The 21,579-nt window shown below is 43.4% G+C and overlaps 1 protein-coding gene across 8 annotated transcripts in view; it reads right to left on the bottom strand.

Moving 5' to 3' along the window:
• Window positions 1-21,579, bottom strand: part of Specc1 (sperm antigen with calponin homology and coiled-coil domains 1) — a 280,028-nt gene that overhangs the window by 241,116 nt on the left and 17,333 nt on the right. For 3 of the 8 annotated variants that reach the window (XM_037200764.1, XM_037200763.1, XM_028857080.2), the window contains exon 2: window positions 15,471-15,599. The exons of the other annotated variants lie outside the window; for them this stretch is intronic. In XM_037200764.1, coding sequence (XP_037056659.1) covers window positions 15,471-15,585 — 115 coding nt within the window. In that variant the 5' untranslated portion in view covers window positions 15,586-15,599. The remainder of the gene's footprint in view (window positions 1-15,470; window positions 15,600-21,579) is intronic. 8 annotated transcript variants of the gene reach the window in all.

Here is a 21,579-nt window from a genome sequence, read left to right as displayed (position 1 = left end):
CTCTATTTTGCTGCTGAAAAATAAATTTATCAACCCTAAAAATAACTAGGACAAACTCAAGAAATGAAAGTGATTCTGAATGAGTGTCAAACAGATGTTGGACTAATTTTACAAAGACAGGAAAAGTGTCCTGGAGAATTATTCGTGACAGCAGAGGGGAATCGAAAGAATCTGAGGATACGGGATGGCAGGGCACACTCGGGGTAGGGGAGCAGAGTAAAAACCTTCGTGAGCTGCTAGGTTTCATCTAGTCTGTAATGGATCCGGGGTTTATTAACAGATGATGGTGAGCAGATCACAATGGTCACCCTAATATACTAAATGAAATCTGGAAACTGACAGAGTATAGAACGAGGTTTGTTAGCCAGCGTTCTGTTGCCATAACAAAATACCCAAGATAATCAACTTAAAGGGGAGAAAGGTTGACCTTTGGAGGCTTCAGCCCATGGTCAGTGGGCCCATGGCTTCCCAGCCTGTGGCAAGGCAGTGAGGCATGGTAAGACCTTATAATGGAGCACTGCTACTCCCATCACAGCCAAAATGCAAAATGGAGGAAGAGTAGGAGCTAGGGCTTCCCAATGCTTCTCTAGGGCATGCCCAGTGACTGCAAGACTTCCCTACCTCTGGGTTTCCCTTTTCCTAATAGTGTCTGTCACTCTCACAGCCTTCAACACAAGAGACTTCAGGGACATTTAAAGATCCAATTACAGCAATACTGCTCTTTGTGATATCCATAATGTCTACCTACAAACACTTGTTCTACTAAGAGGAACTTGACTTCTCCGTGAACCAAAACATCTCTTCAGATCACTTTAATTTCATTCTAAAGCATCACATTTCATGGTACAAAATTACATAGAGAGGACTAATTACAGAGGGAAACGCCCCACACTGGGCAAGGGATGGCTGGTGAAGCCGACGTCTGAAGAGCTAGGAGACGGGGTTCATCGTGCAGGCAAAGCTCTCTCTATAAATACACGACTAGGAACAAGAAGTATGTCTACTGACAAGCCACAAAATGTTGGGAGGTTTGCATCTTTTAAAAGCACCACTATAATGTTAGGTGAATTCCCATACTGAGGTCATGTGGCTAGCACTACCTTCAAAGGTCATGTGGGGACCTCCCACCCAGCAGGGGCCACCCTCTGCTCCTGATAATCCACACCTGCCACCTACACTCATGTCCCAGGCTATGTAGATTTGAGGGTTTGTTTATTTTTGAATTAGCCAGGAATAGGAGATCAGCTACTTTTTTGGATTCTAAAACAGATGTTGAACTAATTTGGGGAGAGGGCAAACTAGAAAGGCTCAGCCTGGTCATGTGACCATCCATCACTTCCTGACTTTTAGATCCGGATCTGGGATGCCTCCCTCTGCCCTCCTGCTGTTTTTCTTACCAAGTCCCATATACACCCTGAGCCTGGCTGGTTGACCAGACTTGTGGAGTTGAAGCCTCTGGCCCCTCCCTCCTTCCTGGTTCTTTCCCTCTCCTGCTGGACCCACATACCTCCCTGATGACTCCAACTCGAAGATCGCCTCCTTCCACCAATATGGCCTCATTTGTGACCCACCAACCTGCTGTGGGATGTTAATGTATGTCCTGTGGGAGCCCTTCTTGGGTTCCTTGTGGCGTTACCCAGCAGGTCTGCATAGAGGATGATTAGGACCATGGGCCTGAGTGCAGGTGTCTGAGATGGTCTGCACTTGGCTGTACTGGGGGATGGTCTGTATGTCAAGTTGCTCTGATTGGTCAATAAATAAACCTGATTGTGTGGCTAGGCAGGAAGTATAGGCGGGACTAACAGAGAGGAAAAATAAAAGAACAGGAAGGCAGGAGTCACTGCCAGCCACTGCCAGGACAAGCAGCATGTGAAGACGCCGGTAAGCCACCAGCCACGTGGCAAGGTATAGATTTATGGAAATGGATTAATTTAAGCTATAAGAACAGTTAGCAAGAAGCCTGCCATGGCCATACAGTTTGTAAGCAATATAAGTGTCTGTGTTTACTTGTTTGGGTCTGAGCGGCTGTGGGACTGGCGGGTGACAAAGATTTGTCCTGACTGTGGGCAAGGCCCGAAAACTCTAGCTACACCAACCCTTTTTATTGTTTAATTTATTTTTCTTTTTATTCGGGTCTCCAGATAGAAATGAAAGGCCAGTCCTCCCCCAAGGTTCTCTAATCTCAGGGGAAAAGCCACCCACTTGCTGTCACAGGTCAATCACTATTTCAGAGTTAGCCTTATCATCAGTGAAGGCAATAGTCTCACCTCAGGTTCTCTGGCTCCCGACACCTCATGTCATGATTGATTCTGAACTATCTGTACTTGTCCGGAGGTTGGTCAACTGGTTGTCTCCTGTCTCAGGCTCTTGAGTGCTGGGATGACAGGTGTGACTTAGGGTGCTGGGAGGGCCGGAGGAAGGAGAGGGAGTGACCTAACACTGTCCCTCTCAGTTGGGGACACCTGTACTTGTGCCTCAGCTCACACCTGTCGACGTGCAGAAAGGGACTTCAGAAACCCCAGAAAGGGACTTCAGAAACCCCAGAAAGGGACTTCAGAAACCCCAGAAAGGACCAGAGCCGAACAAGGATGCCGGCAGTAATTAACAAAACAGGATGAGATTTTAAAAACAGTCTTGGAGATTAATAAAAGGACAGGCTGCTTCAAAAGGATTAACCAGAGATTACGTCTCAAAAACCTAATCAAGGAAGAAGGAAAAAAAAATACCCAAATTAGAAACAAGAAAGAAGGCATAATTATATACATGGATTTTAAACCAAGCAAAGCTGATCATTTTCTATAAAAACATAGATTACCAAAATTAACTCAAGAAGAAACAAACAATCCACCAGAAAAAAAGGCAAAAGATATAAAAACTAAAAAGTACAAACATTTACCAAGTATACAGGGACATGCTTAGCCAATAGGCAACAAGCTTGAGCTAAGCAATAATACACTTTAAAGTCTATAGCATGGGTTAATATTTTTAAAAGAAATAGCAATGTTAACAAAAGTGGGAACTAAGTCAGTCACACCTATAAACCTAGCACTCAGAAGGCTGAGGCATGAGAGTCCCCATGAGTTTGAGTCATCTTGGGCTACATACAGAGTTCCAGACCAGCTTGGGCTACAAAGTAAGATCCTGTTTCAAATATTTAAATAAAAAGGGGGGGGCATCAGGCACTCTGATGAGCTCATCTGTGTGGACTTGGGGGTCAATCAGAGAGAGTGGTAAAAGAAATGCTTCATATCTCATTGTTTTTATATTTGACTTGTTAAAAATTTTATTGTTTTTAATTATTTTAAATATTTATTCATGTTAATTTTTTACACATTATGGTGGTTTGAAAGAAAATGGCCCCCATAGGGAGCAGCACTATTAGGAGGTATGGCTTTGTTAGAGTAGGTGTGGCCTTGTTGGAGGAAGTGTGTCACTATGGGGGTGGACTTTGAGGTCTCCTATGCTCAAGCTACATCCAGTGAGACAGTGCACTTCCTGTTGCCTTTGCATCAAGATGTAGAACTCTCAGCTCCTTCTCCAGCACCATGTCTTCCTGTATGCCATCATGTCCTACCGTGATAACAGACTAAACCTCTGAAAATGTAAGCCACCCCAATTAAATGTTTTCTTTTGTAAGAATTGCTGTGGTCATGGTGTCTCTTCACAGCAATAGAAATCCCCCCTCTCTCTCACACACACATACACATACACATACACACACACACACACACACACACACACACACACACACACACACGTGTTCTGTCAGCCTATATGTCTGTGTACCATGTGTATGCCTGGAGGCCAGAAGGGCTGCTGGGTCCCCTGGAACTGAAGTTAAGGACAATTGTGATCCAGCATGTGGGTGCTGGGGATTGAGATTGGGTCCTCTGGAAGAGTACCCAGTGCTCTTAATCATTGAGTCATATCCCCAACCTGTATTTTTGAAAAAAAAAAATGTGTTTTCATGATTTGAAACTGAAAAAAATAAAATAAAATAGAACTTTTAAACCCTTGTGGAAAGGACTGATGCCACAATTGTTACTATGTTCACACTGGAGAACAGGTTCGGGAAATAGGAAATATTTTCACATAGACTGAAAATAGTTTGTGATACTGAAACACAGTGGGCATGAAAAACAGAAGAGACAGAAAAGTAAGCACCAGAGAGCAGAGTGAAAGCCATACAGTGTGTTAGCCTAAGGGCAAAACTACTACCCTGCTTCAGCATGCCCGGCGCTTTGCAAACCCTACTCAGTGTTTGTTGAATAAATGAAAGAGAGACCAAAATCAGTGCTCTATATGTCGGAAAGTGTTGTATGATCAGTACTAGGAAAAACTTCCAAAAGAGTCTTAGGGAAAAAGTCTCAGGGCTGGAGAGCTGGCTCAGTAGTTAAGAGTATATACTGCTCTTCCAGAGGACCCGGGTTCAGTTCCCAGCACCCACCCCAGGAGGCTCACAATGCCTCCAAGGGGGTCCATTGCCTTCAGCTTCTGTGAGCAGCTGAATTTACCCCCCCCCCACAGACACACACACACACACACAATTAAAGAAACAAAAGCCAGTCCCTCACAGCCTTGCTGGTGAGAGATCCTGAGCAATGACTGACTAGGCTGTTGACTACTAGATAACAGCTGAGGACCTAAGGATCCAAAGGGCATCTCTCTCAGAGTCTACCCAGCCTGGCACAGATGGCCGGGGTGGGGCTAACTGAAAACCTAAAAAGCACAAACTCACAAGCCATAATCCTAAGTGCTGGCCTTGAAAGACCAAAATCCCAGAAATCCCCAATCTCAACATCCTGTTTGTAGTTCAAGGTGTGAGCTCTCAGCTGCTGCTCCAGCCAACAAAGCCTGCTGCTTATGTCCCTGCTAAGATGGACTCCTCTCCCTCTGGAACCATAAGCCAAATAAAGCCTTCCTTCTATAAGCTGCTTTGTCATGGTGTTTTAGCAACAGAAAGTAACTAATACACTCAACTATACAGTGAGACTCTGTCTTAATTAAAGTATGAATAAATAATAAGTGGTATGATGTGAATTTCTGTTCAAAAGAAACGTGCGAAACAAATTTGCTCACACATATTTCACATATTTAGGTGTAAAATTTAATGCATTTGAATCTTGTTATACTCTTTAAGTGTTTTTCATTATGTTCAAGAATTTCATACATCTGCCAGGTGGTGGTGGCACACACCTTTAATCCCAGCACTCAGGAGGCAGAGGCTGGTGTGGATCTCTGTGAGTTCAAAGTCAGCCTGGTCTACAAAGTACATTTAGGACAGCCAGAGCTGTTTCACAGAGAAATCCTGCCTTGGGAAAAAAAAAAGACTTTCATACATCTATACAAAGAAATATGATCACATGTAATTGCCATTTCCCCCCACATCCCACTCCAAGCACACACACACTCAATTTTATGTCTCTCTTGGAAGAGAGACATTGCTGTTGTGTCCACACTCTTTATTGTGTGTCTATTTAGGGTTTTTTTTTATGTGTGTGGGTGTTTTGCCTGTGTGTGTGTGAGTGTGAGTGTGTGTGTGTGTGTGTGTGTGTGTGTGTGTGTGTATACCATGTACAGAAGCCAGAAGACCAGTGTCCAAACTGGAATTACAGGCAGTTGTGAACAGTCCATTGTGGTTACTAGGAACTGAACCCAAATCCTCTGCAAGAGCAGCAAGTGCTTTTAACCATTGAACTATCTACACTGTGAATATAACCATTATGTTTAAAGTTTAAAGTCACATTACAAAAATTAGTCATTTGTCTACAGCCGAGCTAAAATGATGTGGTCATAATATTTGTTCACTGGCATTTACATATGAGTTTCTGTTCATGTTTGTTAAAATTCATTGTTTTCAACTCGAAATTTTGTAGTACTACATCAGTTCAGAAAGACTACAATGTGCCTGGGTGTGGTGACGCATGCTTTTAATCCCAGCACTCAGGAGGCAGAGGCAGGCAGATCTCTGTGAGTCTGAGGCCAGCCTTGTCTACATAGAAAGTTCCAGGACAGCCAGGGCTGTTACACATAGAAACTGTCTTGAAAAAAACAAAAAACAAAAAAAGAAAGATGTCAATGTGGCTTGACAATGTATAAAAGTCACATTGAGAGTAATAAAATTACAGTCTTACCATGTGTAAGATCACTGTTGACTAGAACTCAAGTGTGATGGCTAATCTTGGTTGTCAATTTGACTGCATCTAGAATCAACTAAAATACAAACCACTGGACACTCCAGGGAGACGTTTTCTTGATGAGATCATCTGAAGCAGGAAGACCCACCCCAAATGTGGTTGGTACTTTCTGATGGCCGCCCTGATAACAGGACATGGAAGAAGGAAGCTCTTGCTCTCTGCCTGTGTGCCCTCACTCTCAGGGCAAGTTCACCTCTCCGGATGCTGCATCATTCCTCTGTTGCTATTAGAACCAGTGTCCTCAGGCTTCCAAAGTAGACTGAAGATCAGCAGTTCTCCAGAATCCTCTACTCCTTCAGCGGCAGAAGGGTACCACTGAGACAGCTAACCTCATAGACGGAGCAACTACCAGATTCTCAACCTCCACAGTATGAGACAACCATTGCTAGATTACCCGGACCACATCCTGTAAGCCAACCTAATAAATCCCTTGAACGCTCATACACACACATACACACACACACACACACACACACACACACACACAAATACACACACTCATTCTATCAGTTATGCTACTAAAACGGAGTACATCTCTGTGTATCTCCAAGTGACACATCAAAGTACTGGAAGCCACTAAATGAGACAGATACCTGTAGCAGAAAATGCTTATGCTAACATACATTTAAAAGGTTTTTTTTTCCTCTTGTTTTACCTGGACCTCTCAGAGAAAAGTGAACATGCCTAGAGGCATTCTTTTATTATCCCTATAACAGAAGCTAAAAATGCCCCAAAGTGTTCTTTTCCACCATTTTAATCTTTCAAACATGTCACTGACCTCAGCATGTGTCTGCCATCTTGCGTTCTTGAACTATGACCTTAAAATGAGCATGCAGTCATGTATATATTACACTGAGTATGTGCAGGCATGTTCCTGCCCCTAAACCGCTTTCCTAAATGAACATGAGTAGGTTCCTTCAGGAAAATCCCCACACGTCCTTTGTTTGAGAGCATTGCTTTGGAAATAAGTCCTGTGCTCTCCTTTGCCACTGAAGGCAATACATTTTCTTCACTCTTATGTCTTGGCCATGTTTGTTTCTGGCTTTTGTGGTATGATAGAAAGTACTGAAAAACTGGGGCTTCCAGGTAAGAGGGCAACCTACAAACTGCCTCCTTGTGACCTGCTGAAAAAGAGTCAGAAGAGAAAAAAGCAATTCTGTTCCAAAGAAAGAAAGAAGGGAAGAGCCTGGGAATGGGATGATAATGATGGGACAACAGATGAGTGCCTAGAAGCAGCCAAGCCCAGCCCAGCGCCAGCCACACAGTTCCCTGTGGGGAAGGGAAAGAGAAACTTCATCCACCAAGTCAGGAGGCCCTGGTCAGAAGAGATGGGCATTTCTGTCCCTGGGACAAACCCACAGCCCTCATAAGCCTCAACCCCAATTGCAGGTTTTGGTGAAAGAGTGATTCTCTAAAGGCAGATTCAAGCCAAATTAACAGATCCTCCTGGAAGCAACAGGCCTGGGCCACAGGTCGGATCCTGTGCAGGAAAGAGTTTAGCAGTGTCAATGCAGTTTACTGGGACTGGAAAAACAGTTTGTCAGTCATATGCAGTGGTTAGCTATTGCTGCGTAACAAATCGCTCACAACCTTTGACAGCTTAAAACAAAGTATACATGATCTCATAGTTTCTGTGGGTCAGAATCCTAGGAGAGGCTTTGCTGACTGGGTCAGGGTTTTCTGTGATGTCATTCATACTCAGCGGCCTCATCTGGAGCTGAAGGATCAATCCAAGTTTACATGCCCATAGGTAGTACTGGCTACTAGGAGATCTCAGTTTCAACTGTGGTTGTTGGCTTTAATGTCAACTTGCTATAAATTTAGAATCATCTGAATGGGGATCTTAATTAAAGAATTGTCCTTTTTGCCTTAATTACTGTGGGGAGACCCACCCAAGTGTGGGCAGTACTTTTTGGCGGCAGTCCAGATCAGGAAGGGCCAAAGAGGAAAATGACTGTCTTTTGCTCACTTGACCTTCCCTTAGCTCACTTGACCTTCCTTCAATGACAGAAGAGCCAGGCTTACACTGTTGGCTGAGGGCCAGTGGCTTTCCAGAAGCCCTCCAGGTTTTCAGCTGCCAGACTGGGACTGCTGAGACACCCAGGTCCATGGACTAAGCCATTACCAGGCTCTTAGCGTCTCCAGGAGAAATAGCCACTGTGGGAACTCTGATTGCTGAGGTACCTCACCTGTGGACTGAGCAATTCCTGGGTAGCTGTTGCTACTATTTCAGTGGAAGCTGATTTAATAAAGTGTGCGCGCGCGCGCGCGCGTGTGTGTGTGTGTGTGTGTGTGTGTGTGTGTGTGTATGTGTGTGTGCGTGTGTGTGCGCGCGTGCGTGTGTACGTGCCTTGTGTTTGTGTGTTTGTGTTGTTTTTTTCTGTTCCCCTGGAGAACCCTGACTAATGCGCAGCCGGGAAAAACTTCCCTATAGGGTTGCTAAGATGGCATCTGTCTTCCTGACTGGCACTTCACTTCCCAGAGACAAAGATCTAGAAGAGCAGAGAAAGCCGCATGGCATAATGGCAGAGTGCCTAACGCTTGCTTTTACTACTTTCTATTTTCTTTTAGATTTGCTTGCTTTGATTTTCTGTGCATGGGTATTTTGCCTGCACGCACGTGAGTGCACTAGGTGACCTTCTCAATCTACTGAAGCTTGCTCTGACGTCATGCTCGGTGTAAATGTAGCGCCTCTCTGCTGCTATGCAGGACTGCAACAAAATCTGGGCAGCACGACATGAGCGCCAAACTATGACGACTCACGGAAATGAAGATGCTGATTCCAGCAGTTCCCATCTTAGCAGTTCCCATGGTGACAAGTGGCATCAACAGCTGTCTAAAGGAGCTGTCTTTGAAATATCACATCTTATTAGCCTCATATTAAACATATAGAAATCATGGAGTAGTTTTTATTTAAGAAATTTAATGAACAAAGCAATTAAGCTAGCAATATTGTAGTTAAAAATTAATAAAGTAACTGTTAAGATCTAACGCTTTTCTGGTTTTTTTCCCTCGTGTGGTCACATCTAATTATTTTTAGAAACAATATTCAGTCTTTACATTAATTTGTGGGAGACGTGAGAAGGTATATTCATGCCACTGTGCCAGTGTCGAGGTAGAGGAATTAGTTCTCCATCATGTAGGTCTGAGAGTCAAAACCAGATCAGGTGGTCAGGCTTGGTGGCAGGTCCCTGTAAGCACTGTGCCATCTTTCTGGCTCTCACATTGAATCCTTAACAAACTACTAGGAGCTACATATGATGTCTTCCCCTCTGAGCTATTGAGATCCAAGAGGTTAGCAATCAGCTGAAGGCCACACAGCTCGCACCTAGATAACATGCGATAACAGGGCGCTTGGGTAAGTAAGATCCGTGCTTTTTCTTTCTCCCCAGGCTCTCTTGATGATAATGTGCGAGATGCTAACTAAAGTTGATTATTAACTATGTCAACCCCTTACTAGACTTGACCCAGGGTGCTCCAATATAACACCCATGATGATTCATTTCTGTACAGCACTGATTACAGTCTGAGGTTATAGTGCAGAAAGAGCATGTCCCCCCTCTGATCTGTCTTGTTCTCTAACACACATTAGTACCTAGAACACTGCCTATCATGGGGCAGGTATCAATCAATAGTTGTTGAATTAAATGAATAAAAGTATCAAAAGGGGCCGGGCGGTGGTGGTGCACACCTTTGATCCCAGTACTTGGAGGCAGAGGCAGACAGATCTCTGAGTTCGAAGCCAGCTTGGTCTACAGAGTGAGATCCAGGACAGGCACCAAAACTACACAAAGAAACCCTGTCTCGAAAAACATATATATATATGGGGAAAAGCACTGAAACAAATGTTCTTATAAACATCACAGTCTAAGAAAAAGAAGCCGACCGGGCGGTGGTGGCGCACGCCTTTAATCCCAGCACTCGGGAGGCAGAGCCAGGCGGATCTCTGTGAGTTCAAGGCCAGCCTGGGCTACCAAGTGAGCTCCAGGAAAGGCGCAAAGCTACACAGAGAAACCCTGTCTCAAAAAAAAAAAAAAAAAGAAAAAAGAAAAAGAAGCCGACAAGCTCAAGATGGAACTTAAGAAATAAGCAAATGTGGCCAGGCACAGTGGTGCACTGATGTGGGATGCCTTTCTGTATGCTGTGAATATATGTGCTAACATTGGTTAATAAAGAAACCGCTCTAGCCTATGGCAAGACAGGTTATAGCCAGGTGGGAAATCCAAACAAAGAGACAGGGAGAAGAAAGGTAGAGTCACGGAAGACGCTGCAGGCTGCCAGGGAAGTAAGATGCAATGGAACACAGGTAAAGACATGAGACACGTGGCAATACATAGGTTAATAGAAATGGGTTAATTTAAGATGTAACAGCTAGCTAGCAATAATTCTGAGCCATAGGCCAAACAGTTTGTAATTAATATAAGCCTCTGTGTGTTTATTTGGAACAATAGCAGCAGGGGACACAAAAAAACTTCCAGCTACATTTGGCGCCCAGCATTTGGCAAGACCTTCCACATAAAACCTGAGAGCTTAAAAAATGGTTCTAAGCCAGGCGATGGTGATGTACACCTTTAATCCCAGCACTCAGGAGGCAGAGGCAGGTCGATCTCTATATGTTCGAGGCTAGCCTGGTCTATAGAGCAAGATCCAGGACAGGCACCAAAACTACACAGAGAAACCCTGTCTTGAAAACAAAAACAAAAACAAAAACAAAAAAAAAGGAAAGAAATGAAATATAGGGAGTGGTGACCTCAGGGTAATCAGTGATGATCCCACACAGCTAAATTTTCAACTTGTGAAAAGGAACTAAAGAAAAGCTTAGAGCCAGGTGTGGTGGTGCAGGCCTTTAATGCCAGCACTGGGAAGGCAGAGGCTGGTGGATCTCTGAGTTTGAAGCCAGCCTTAGAGCCACCAGAGAATGGCACTACTTGAGAAGGATTAGGAGATGTGGCCTCGTTGGAGTAGGTGTGGTCTTGTTGGAGTAGGTGTGTCACTGGGAGTGAGCTTTGAGATTTCAGAAGTCCAAGTCAGGCCCAGTGTCAGTCTCTCTCTCTCAGCCTTCACATCAGGATGTAGAACTCTCAGCTACATCTCCAGCACCACACTTGCCTGTCACTGTGCTTCCCACCATGATGATGATGGACTAAACCTTGGAAACTGTAAACCAGCTCCCAGTGAAATGCTTTCTTTTGTAAGAGTTGCCTTGGTCATGGTGTCTCTTCATAGCAACAGAACACGGACTAAGACACTAAGGGCCGGGAGATGACTCCTTTTGTAAAGTGCTTGTCCCATGAGGACACGACTCCAGTCACCAGCAGGCACATAAGAGCCAGGGATAACTTCAAACATTTGAAACCCAGTGCTTGGGGGTGAGGTGCAGGTGGGACATGCTGACCCCTGCGGCTCAGTCTTGCTGAATTGGCGAGTCCCAGATTCAATGAGAGACCGTGTCTCAAAAAATTAGGAGCAGGGGCTGGAAAGAGGACTCAGCAGTTAAGAGCACTCGCCACTCTTACAGCAGACCCAGATTCAGTTCCCAGCACCAACACAGTGATTTACCACCATCCACACGTAACTCTAGTTCCAGGGGGACAGAGCACCCTCTTCTGGCCTCTGCAGGAACCAGGCACACACGTGATGCACTGACATTCATCAGGCAAAACACTCATATAAAATATGAATGGATCTCAAAAATGTAAACAAACAATAAAGTGGAAAGCAGCTAAAGTGAGACTTGATGTCAACTTCTGGCCTCCAGATGCATGCACACACCTGTGCTCACACTGTTTCACACACACATACAAGCACATATAACACACACACACACACACACACACACATACACAGAAGAAAAGACAGAATAGCTAACAGACAGAAATAGAGAAGAGTAGCACCATCGTGTCGCCAGGAAGGAAACTTACAAAGGAATACTTAATTATTTATGTGCAATTCTGACATGTGTGACAGAGAGGAAGGCATGGTGCTTAGTGAAGGGACAAAGGAGAGAGCTGTAGTCTGATGGTCTGAGATGAGGAATTCCCTCAATGTCAGCCTATTAGGAGAACACCCCTACATATCCTAATATTATCGAAATATTCCTAATTCCTAAATATCATCTCTGTGATGCCCCCTGTGATTCCCGCTGCCAGAGCACGTATGTGGCCCGACGCATACGCAGTGATGTGTACAGTGGTGGCGTTTATAACAGCAACAATAAGAGGAGAAACAAGTGTCCATCAACAGGACACTGGCAAATGAGAAATGAACAAGAGAATTCACTCATCAAAAACAGAGCCAGGACGGGGCAGTGGTGGCGCACGCCTTTAATCCCAGCACTCGGGAGGCAGAGGCAGGCGGATCTCTGTGAGTTCGAGGCCAGCCTGGGCTACGGAGTGAGTTCCAGGAAAGGCGCAAAGCTACACAGAGAAACCCTGTCTCGGGGGGGGGGGGGCACGGGGAGGAACAGAGCCAGGTATAGTTGCAGATCTCTAATCCCAGCACGTGGGGGGCAGAGGCAGGCGGATCTCTGAGAGTTCCAGGACAGCCAGAGCTATGAAGAGAACCCCTAGCTCAAAAAAAAAGAAAAAGAAAAAAAAAGAAAGAAAGAAAGAAAAAAAAAAGAAAAGAAAGGAAAAGAAAATTGGCCAGAGTTTGGCATCTCAGCTACTTGAAAGACTAAGGAAGAGGGATCGACTGGACCTTAGCAGTTTGTAGCCAGCCAGAGGTACACGGTGACCGCCTGAATCAAAGAGAGAAAGGGAAAAGCCAGCATGTGTGAGGCCCTGTGTCTGATCACCAGCACTATAAAATTTTTATTTATTGTTGAACTTAATTTTTTTTCCCATTTGTACAGGTAACGCACTGTATTAAATATGTAAGGTCTTATCTACGTAGGTTTGATTACAAAAACTAATAAAATATTCTCTAAATAATGAAAAAAAGATTTTTATTTATTTATTTATATTTTGTTTTTCTGAGATAGGTCTCATTACACAGCTTGGGCTGTCCACCTACTGACCCAGACATTTGTGCTCATGCTAGTATGAGCAATTTTTCTACAAAAAGAATTCTAGATCACAAAAGAGACCTGAAAGAGTAGGAAGGATGGGCTAATGAGACGACTCAGTGGGTCAAGGCACTTGTCACCCAGCCTGAGGACGTGAGTTAGATCCTCAGAGCCCACATGGAGGAAGGAGAGAAACAACCCCACAAGCTGCCCTCCAGCCTCCACACATGTGCTGTGACACGCATGTGTACCCACAAACACATATACAAGCAACAAATAAATTAATGCAAAAAAAAAAAAAAAAGAAACAAACAGAAAAATCGGGAGGGGGGTTGTGTGAGGTTGTTTTTTTTTGTTTTTGTTTTTGTTTTTGTTTTGTTTTTTTTACCAGAAAGCAAGAATTAAATATTCTTTTTCTCTTGAAACAGAGTCTTCCCTAGACTGCTTTCAAGCTCCTAGGCCTAATGATCCTCCTGCCTCAATCTCCCAAGTAGCTTCAGACAAGAGGTGAAATCACCATTCCTGGGAAAGAATGCCATTTTGTGGGGGGAGGGTGCTGGGATGGACCTGGAGCCTGGGGTTTTGCACACCTACACCAGCACTCTGCCCTCCTCCCTTTGAGAGGTACTTCTTTCTTTGTTGTGTTGTGTTTTGTTTTGTTTTGTTTGAGACAGGGTTTCTCTGTGTAGCCCTGGCTGTCCTGGAACTCACTCTGTAAACCAGACTGGCCTCGAACTCACAGAGATCCGCCTGCCTCTGCCTCCTGAGCGCTGGGATTAAAGGCATGCGCCACCGCCACCCAGCTGAGAGTTAGTTCTTGAAATAAGAAACTAAATTTAGGAAACAAATTTTTTCTTTAAACCTTATGTTTAAGCTAGCAGTGATGAAATGAACATGTTCCTCCTGACCATGGACCTACACATGCATACATATACATACACACACATACATGCACACACGCATTCATACACCCTCACACACAAATACACATATATGCACACACATAAACAGGAACACATATACACATGCGTACACATAAACAGGAACACACATACACACGAGCACACACACATACCCCTTCCCTTATGAGTGTTTAACAACAGACCTTGTAGGTCTGTTCCTTTGGGCAAATGCACTTTGTTACTAAGTCTGCTTTTCCTGTGCCCTCTGTCTAAACCCACTTAGGGTTTGAAAACAACAGAGCCTGACAGCCCCATTGTCATCACGGACTCGACCCAGGCTCAGCCCAGAACGAATCTTTCAGTTCTTTCCATTCTTACCACAAACCACTTCACCTCCTTCCTGAAAAACCAAACCCTGGAGGCGGCGTGAGGATCCCTCTCTGCTGTCATAACGACCGAGCTCTCTACTGCAGCGTGGCTGTTATTTAATCACCGAACAGCACAGGGCTAGACACTTTCTCCTTACTCCTTTTTTGTTTTGTTTTGTTTTGTTTTTTGTGGGATTTTTTTGGTTTTTGGTGGGTTGTTGTTGATGGTGGTGGTTTTGGCTTTTTGAGACAGGGTTTCTCTGTGTAGCCCTGATCGTCCTGGAACTCACTTTGTAGGCCAGACTGGACTAAAACTCACAGAGATTTGCCTTCCTCTGGGATTGATTTTTAAGCCAATATGTGCTGGGATTAATTTTTAAGCCAATATGTGCTGGGATTAATTTGTAAACCAATATGTGCTGGGATTAATTTGTAAGCCAATATGTGCTGGAATTGATTTTTTGCTTGTTTGTTTATCGGTTTTTTGAGACAAGAGTTTCTCTGTGTAATTTTGCGCCTTTCCTGGAACTCACTTTGTAGACCAGGCTGGCCTCGAACTCACAGAGATCTGCCTGCCTCTGCCTCCCAAGTGCTGGGATTACAGGCGTGCACCACCACTGCCCAGCCTGGGATTGATATTTAAGCCAATATGTGCTGGGATTAATTTTTAAGTCAATATGTAAAACAGCAAAGGCGTACATATTAATGGGGTGCCGTGCATCTTTCCACCCATCAGACAATGGTGAAGGGTCTCACCGTGGTTCACTGTGTCTTGGTATGGTTTGTTTGGGATACTATCATACTCTCCCAAGTTAAAAAAATGCAGAAGAGAAATCGAATGACTGATTGTCTTGAAGTCATAAGCAGTGAGAGAAAAACCACAGGTCTCCCGAGAGGAAGCTAAATGCCGTTTCATACCACTCACCATTAAGGTGAGCCAAGGGCTTTGAAAGCACCCAAACAAACATGCAAACAGCATCGTACCACACCACCTTACCAGCGCTGGGGAGAGCAGAGCTTGTAACAGCCTCTTTCAGGATGCTGAAGCCAATGAGACATCTCCCACTCAACAGGAGAGGCACGCTCTGCCCATGGCCCATGAAGATTTCCATGTGACTTTACCGTCCTTTATTAGAAAAATAAGAGAGTTGGCCTGAGATGTGTAGCTCCACGGTGAAGCATGTGCTTACTATGTGCAAAGCCCATATTTGATTTCCCAGTGCCAAATAAAGAAAGAGGGGAGGCAAGCTGAGGAGGGGGGAGATTTATACCATGGTTGGGGTGGAATCTACTTAGCACAATTTAAGTACATGTCTTATATGTTTGTTTTGTTTTGGATTTTGTTTTGCTTGTTTGTTTTTGAGATGGTGTGTAGCCCAGCCTACCTTCCTGCCCCACTTTCCTAAATGCTAGCATTAGAGGTATCTGCCACCATGTCTGATAAAGTCTAAATCTTTATTGTCTCCTGTGTTCCACAGATAGCATGAATATAAATATGGAAAAGGCACCACCCAGCTTTCCATGAACTTCTGAATGACTAGAGGGACTAAACTCTACCCAAATGGTTTTGGAAAAAAACCTAAGTTAACTGAGCCAGATATAATACATGTAAAAACTCACTGACATCTTGGGGTGTCCTGGAAGGAAGGAGATTATCAAAGATTTAAAGTAGTCATATTGGATGAACGTGGGAGTTAAAAGGAAGCAATTTGAAATAATTTCAACAAATAAAAATAGAATGACAATAAATTCTAAATGCATATTGATAATAACAAAAGAATAAAAGTTCAGGAGGGGATGTCTCATCTACAGAATATTAGTTGACAAATGTAAAGAAAACAGAATCAGGGGGGGAAAATCACCATTTTGTAACCTTAACATAGTTGCTAAGGTTTGCTAAAACCACTGAATGAAGGTGTGGAAAAACACATAATATCAAAGTTTCACCCCACAGGCAAAGTTACTAATTGTAAAGGGGAAGCCACGATCAAGCTGGTCCTCAACACCACTGGGCTGCCTGTCATTCTGGGCTTCCAGGCACGACGTAGACAGACACGAATCGCCCCTGAGACCTCTTCCAGTTCAAAACACTGCAAGGCGAGATGTGGGACTGGAAAACTTGCCTGGCCACTTACAGAAAATTCGTTCATTCTCAAACTGTCCAAGTTTCAAAGGACAAAAGTATATACAAAGAGCCAGGAAGAGCTCAGACTGAAAGAACAACAATCAATAAACAGCAACACTGAGAACGGAGCTAAAGAGATCTGACAGATTCCAAAGCGACTGTCAGAAAATGCCTCAAATGAGGTGTGGTGGCACACACCTTTAATCCCAGCACTTTGGGAAGCAGAAGCCAGTGGATTTCTGTTAGTTCAACTCTACATAATGAGTTCCACCCCAAGGCTACATGGTGAGTCTCTGTATCAAAAAAAAAAAAAAAAAAAAAAAAGAAGTAAAATAAAATGTCTCATAGTTAACAAATGAAAATACAGTCTCAGCAAAGAAATGGAAGACGTGTATTTTTAAATGGAAATTTTATAATCAAAGAATGCAGGGACCAAATTCTAAGGATGATCTACATACAGAATGGAGGAGGTACAGGGAATGATGAGTGAACTTGACTCTAAGTCCCTTATCCACCATGAGCAACAGAGGCTGATGGAGAAGGGGGACAAGGAGGTGGGCAAGAAAAGCCTCAAGGACAGGTGGGACCAGACTAAGGCCAAGAAAGGGGAGATAAGGAGGGAAAAGCCCTTAAACCTCAGAATACAGTAACTGAAAACATCCCAAGTTTGGCAAAAGAGATAAGCCTGTACATCAAAATGCCGAAGCACAAGGCAAAGTCCAAAGAGGTCCATGACAAGATAGATCAGCGACAACAAAAACAGAAAAGACAAAAGTGGAAGCTTCGAGGGAAAACCCTGCTTTACCCACGGGGGAAACAATGCTTTCATGGCAGACAGTCAACAGAAACTGTAGGCTGGAAGGAAGAAACACATTTTTCAAGTGCTGAAAGAAAAGAACTGTCAAGCCAGAGCCTGAAGAACCTGTGAAAATATCCTCTAGGACTCAAAGGGAAACCAAGGCTTTCTCAGAAAAGGGAAAACAAGAGAGAAGGCTGCCAGCACACCTACCCTAAAAGAATGGGGGAGGCTCTGGGGAGGCCATAGATCTTGTAGTGTGCTTATGTAGCATGTGTGAGACCCTGCACCCCAAAACAACCTGCAACAGAAAATCCACTCAATGGGAAGGAAACAAAAGGGGAAGTGATGTAGGATGTCTTTCTGTATGCTCTGAATATGTGTGGCTCCCATTGGATAATAAATAAAGCTGTTTTGACCTATGGCAAGAAAGCTTACAGCCAGGCAGGAAATCCAAGCAGAGATAAAGAGAGAAGAAGGCCAGATTGAGGAGAGATGCCAGCTGCCACCAAAGGAGCAACAAGATGCCAGCAGACCAGTAATGCCATGGCCACATGGCAACATGTAGATCAATAGGAATGGGTTAATTTAAGATGAAAGAGCCAGCTAGCAAGAAGCTGAAGCCATAGGCCATACAGTTTATAATTAATATAAGCTTCTGAGTAATTATTTCGGCTGTGGGACCTTGGGTGGGAGAGATTCGTCTGGACAGCTAGGCAAGGCAGGACAGGAGAAATTTCTATCTACACAACACTGAAGAGTATATGGGAGGAAGAAGTGACAGGAAACGAAGTTTCACAATGCAATCTCTAACCTCACAATTTCTAAATGGCACTTAATCCTTAAAGCAAATAAATAAATAAATAAATAAATAAATAAATAAATAAATAAATAAATAAACCCCAGCTGATGTGCTTCCAAACGTATGTATAGCTTTATAAACGGGGAAAGTAAAGACAGGTGAAGTTCCAGCACTTCCCTGAAGTAACAAAATAACGACACAAGGAAAGATAAGTTACGTACAAAGGTTATATACACAGCAACTACTAATAATGCTGTACAACGAACCCATCAACAATAACTCCCATACAGGCTGGAGAGATGGCTCAGATGGTTAAGAACACTAGCTGCTTTTCCAGAGGATCCAGGTTAGATTCCCAGCATGTCATACGGTGGTTCACAACCTTCTGAAACTCTAGGACCAGGAAACTCATTGCCCTCATCTGGCTTTGCAGGCACTGCATACACGGTACACGGATAGTCATACAGGCAAAACACTCATACTCATAAAAATTTAAAATGTCCAAGGACCAGGCAACTCTAATCTCAGCACTCAGGAGGCAGAGGCAGGTGGATCTCTGAGTTTGAGGTCAGCCTGATGAGTTCCAGTCCAGCCAGGTGTATATAAGGATACCCTGTATCAAAACAAACAAACAAAACCCCAAATAGTTCATAGGAAAAGGAAATAGACATAAAACAGAAATCCAAAAACAAATATTTAAATTTGAAGACATGGTAGAATCAAGCTCTGAACTGTCAATATGTGTACATGGACATGACCTAAAAGGACAGATGGCAAAGTGGATTTAAAAGTATGTTCTAACAAACACCACGCTTTCTCTCATGTGTGGAAACTGAGTTTAAATTCTGTATGTGGATGCGGGTGTGTGTGTGTGTGTGTGTTTTACAAAGCATGAATTAGAAAGCAGATAATGAGAGAGGGAAGAACACTTAAGGGAGGTGCAAAATAAAATAGCAAGGGCAATGGGATGTACGTAGTAAGAGAGCAGAACGGGAAGCTGCTGGGGTGGGCCCGGGAGCACACTGGGAAAGAGCAGGACTGTGAAAACGAAGCGTGATGGCACACATCAGTGGAGATGCTGGGGAAACTGCCTGCTAACCCAAACAATTTAAAAACGACAAGAAAAAAAAAAATGTATGTAAGAAACCCAGTTTAAACATCAGTCAGAGGCTGCATGAAAATAAAGAATGGTTAGCTATATCCTACATTATTCATGAAGAAAGCAGGGTAGCGAAGTTGATAACTAACAAAACAGACTTCAAAGAAAATTTGCAGATACCGAATCCCAAGCATGTGTGGGGCACAGGCAAAGCAATGCAGAGGGGAAATGCCACACAGATATGCTCACATTAGAAAAGACACCGTCTCAAACAGTAACCCTGGCCCCCACCGCAAGAATCTAGAAAAAAAAAAAAAAGAGGAAAATAAACCCAAAGCAGATAGAAGAAAATACTAAACAAATGAAATTGAAAAACAGAAAATCAATGAGATAATGTGCCAGTTCTTTGACGATCAATAAAATTGAAAAACCTCTAAAAGAGAAAAGATAAGGGTTACTGTTACAACAGAGAAACACATCACTAAGCCCTCTATACCAGAAGATAAGAGAACACAGCAAGCCACATGGCATGTCTCAGTTTGATGACTTGGATGAAATGGCCTAATTCCAGAAACAACAACAACAACAACAACAACAACAACAACAAAAATGGCTGCCTCACCCAGCGGGGAAAAGGTCATTTGGAAAGTCCTGTACTATCTAGGACATTAAGAGTGTAACTTAAAAGCTCAAAAATAGGAACATTAACCTTAATTATGTCCTTCCCTAACAAATAAAAACAACAGCAAATGATTTTGTAACTACATCAAGATGTTTTGTATTCTGTGAAAAAAAAAAAAAAACCTTCAGAAAATGAGAGTTTTATTAGGACACTAAACTCTTGGAAATATTTTAACCTCCATTCAAGAAATCTCTGAGCCAAGAGCTTCACTGAGAAATTCTGCCACATTTAAGGGAGAATTTACTATCCACTGAGAATCCGTGAGACAGCAGAAGAGAAGGAAGCATGCAATTCATTTTATGCAGCTAGTGTCCCACGCTACTAGAACTGGATAAGAACCGTACAAAAGTGAAAACATTAATAGGTTTCACAAACAGAACACAAAACTCCACAAATCCCATAACAGAAAGAATATCAGCAAATGCAAGGAACAAATAAAAAAACTACATACTATGGTGTAACTGGGTTTATTGTAGAAATGTAGAGTTGGGTCAGTATTTAAAAATTAATAAATATAATCCATCATATAAATGTGTTAAACACGGTAATTCATATGATCACCTCAATTAATACCCAAAACAACAACACTTAACAGCCCACAGGAGTGTAGTCCAGTGGTAAGGAATACTCTTGGCATAAACAAGGTCCCGATTTAATCCCCCACCCAACACACACACAACACACACACACACACACACACACACACACACACACACACACTAATAAGCAATAAACTTGACAAAAATCCAACACCCATTCATGATAAACACTTTGAGAAAAACAGCAATAAAGGGGACATTTCTCAACTTGATAAAGGACATTTATAAAAGCCTAAACCCGGCCGGGCGTGGTGGCGCACGCCTTTAATCCCAGCACTCGGGAGGCAGAGGCAGGCGGATCTCTGTGAGTTCGAGGCCAGCCTGGTCTACCAAGTGAGTTCCAGGAAAGGCGCAAAGCTACACAGAGAAACCCTGTCTCGAAAAAACCAAAAAAAAAAAAAAAAAAAAAAAAAAAGCCTAAACCCAACATATACATTTGTGAAAAACCAAACGTTGGAATGGCTGAACAGGAGAATTCTTCGCAGGTGGCCCCACTACAAGCAGAGTATTTGAGAGTACTCACTTCAAAGAGAGTCTTTCAAAGGAGTTAAAAAAGTTCACAACTTAGGCTGAGCATGCCCCATGTGCCTGTACAGTGTTCAAGAGGCAGAGAAGAAGAACAGGAGTTCAAGGCCAGCCTTGGCTACATGAGATTCCTCTTTAAAAAAAGAAACAAAGAGGCCCGAGAGAGATGCCTTAGTGGTTAAGAGCACACTGTTGCTCTCGCTGAGGACCAGGGTTCCATTCCCAGCACCCACATGGTGGCTCACAACCATCTGTAACTCCAGTTCCAGGGCATCTGATGCCCCTTTCTGGCCTCCTAGGGCACTGTGTGTATGTAGTGTGTGCGTTTATATGTAGGCAAAACACCCATACACATAAAATAAAAATAAATACATTTTTTTGAAAAGAAAGAAAACAAAATTATTAGAACATTTAGCTGTGGTGGGGTCTGGCCAGTTTCTGAGAGGCTAAGTGGGTGTGGCCGTTTGGCAGCAAATAA

Source organism: Peromyscus leucopus, chromosome 8b (assembly GCF_004664715.2).
Source record: "Peromyscus leucopus breed LL Stock chromosome 8b, UCI_PerLeu_2.1, whole genome shotgun sequence".
NCBI classification, from domain to species: domain Eukaryota; kingdom Metazoa; phylum Chordata; class Mammalia; order Rodentia; family Cricetidae; genus Peromyscus; species Peromyscus leucopus.
Note: the sequence above shows the minus strand (reverse complement) of the source record. Positions and strands in the feature narration are given on the sequence as shown.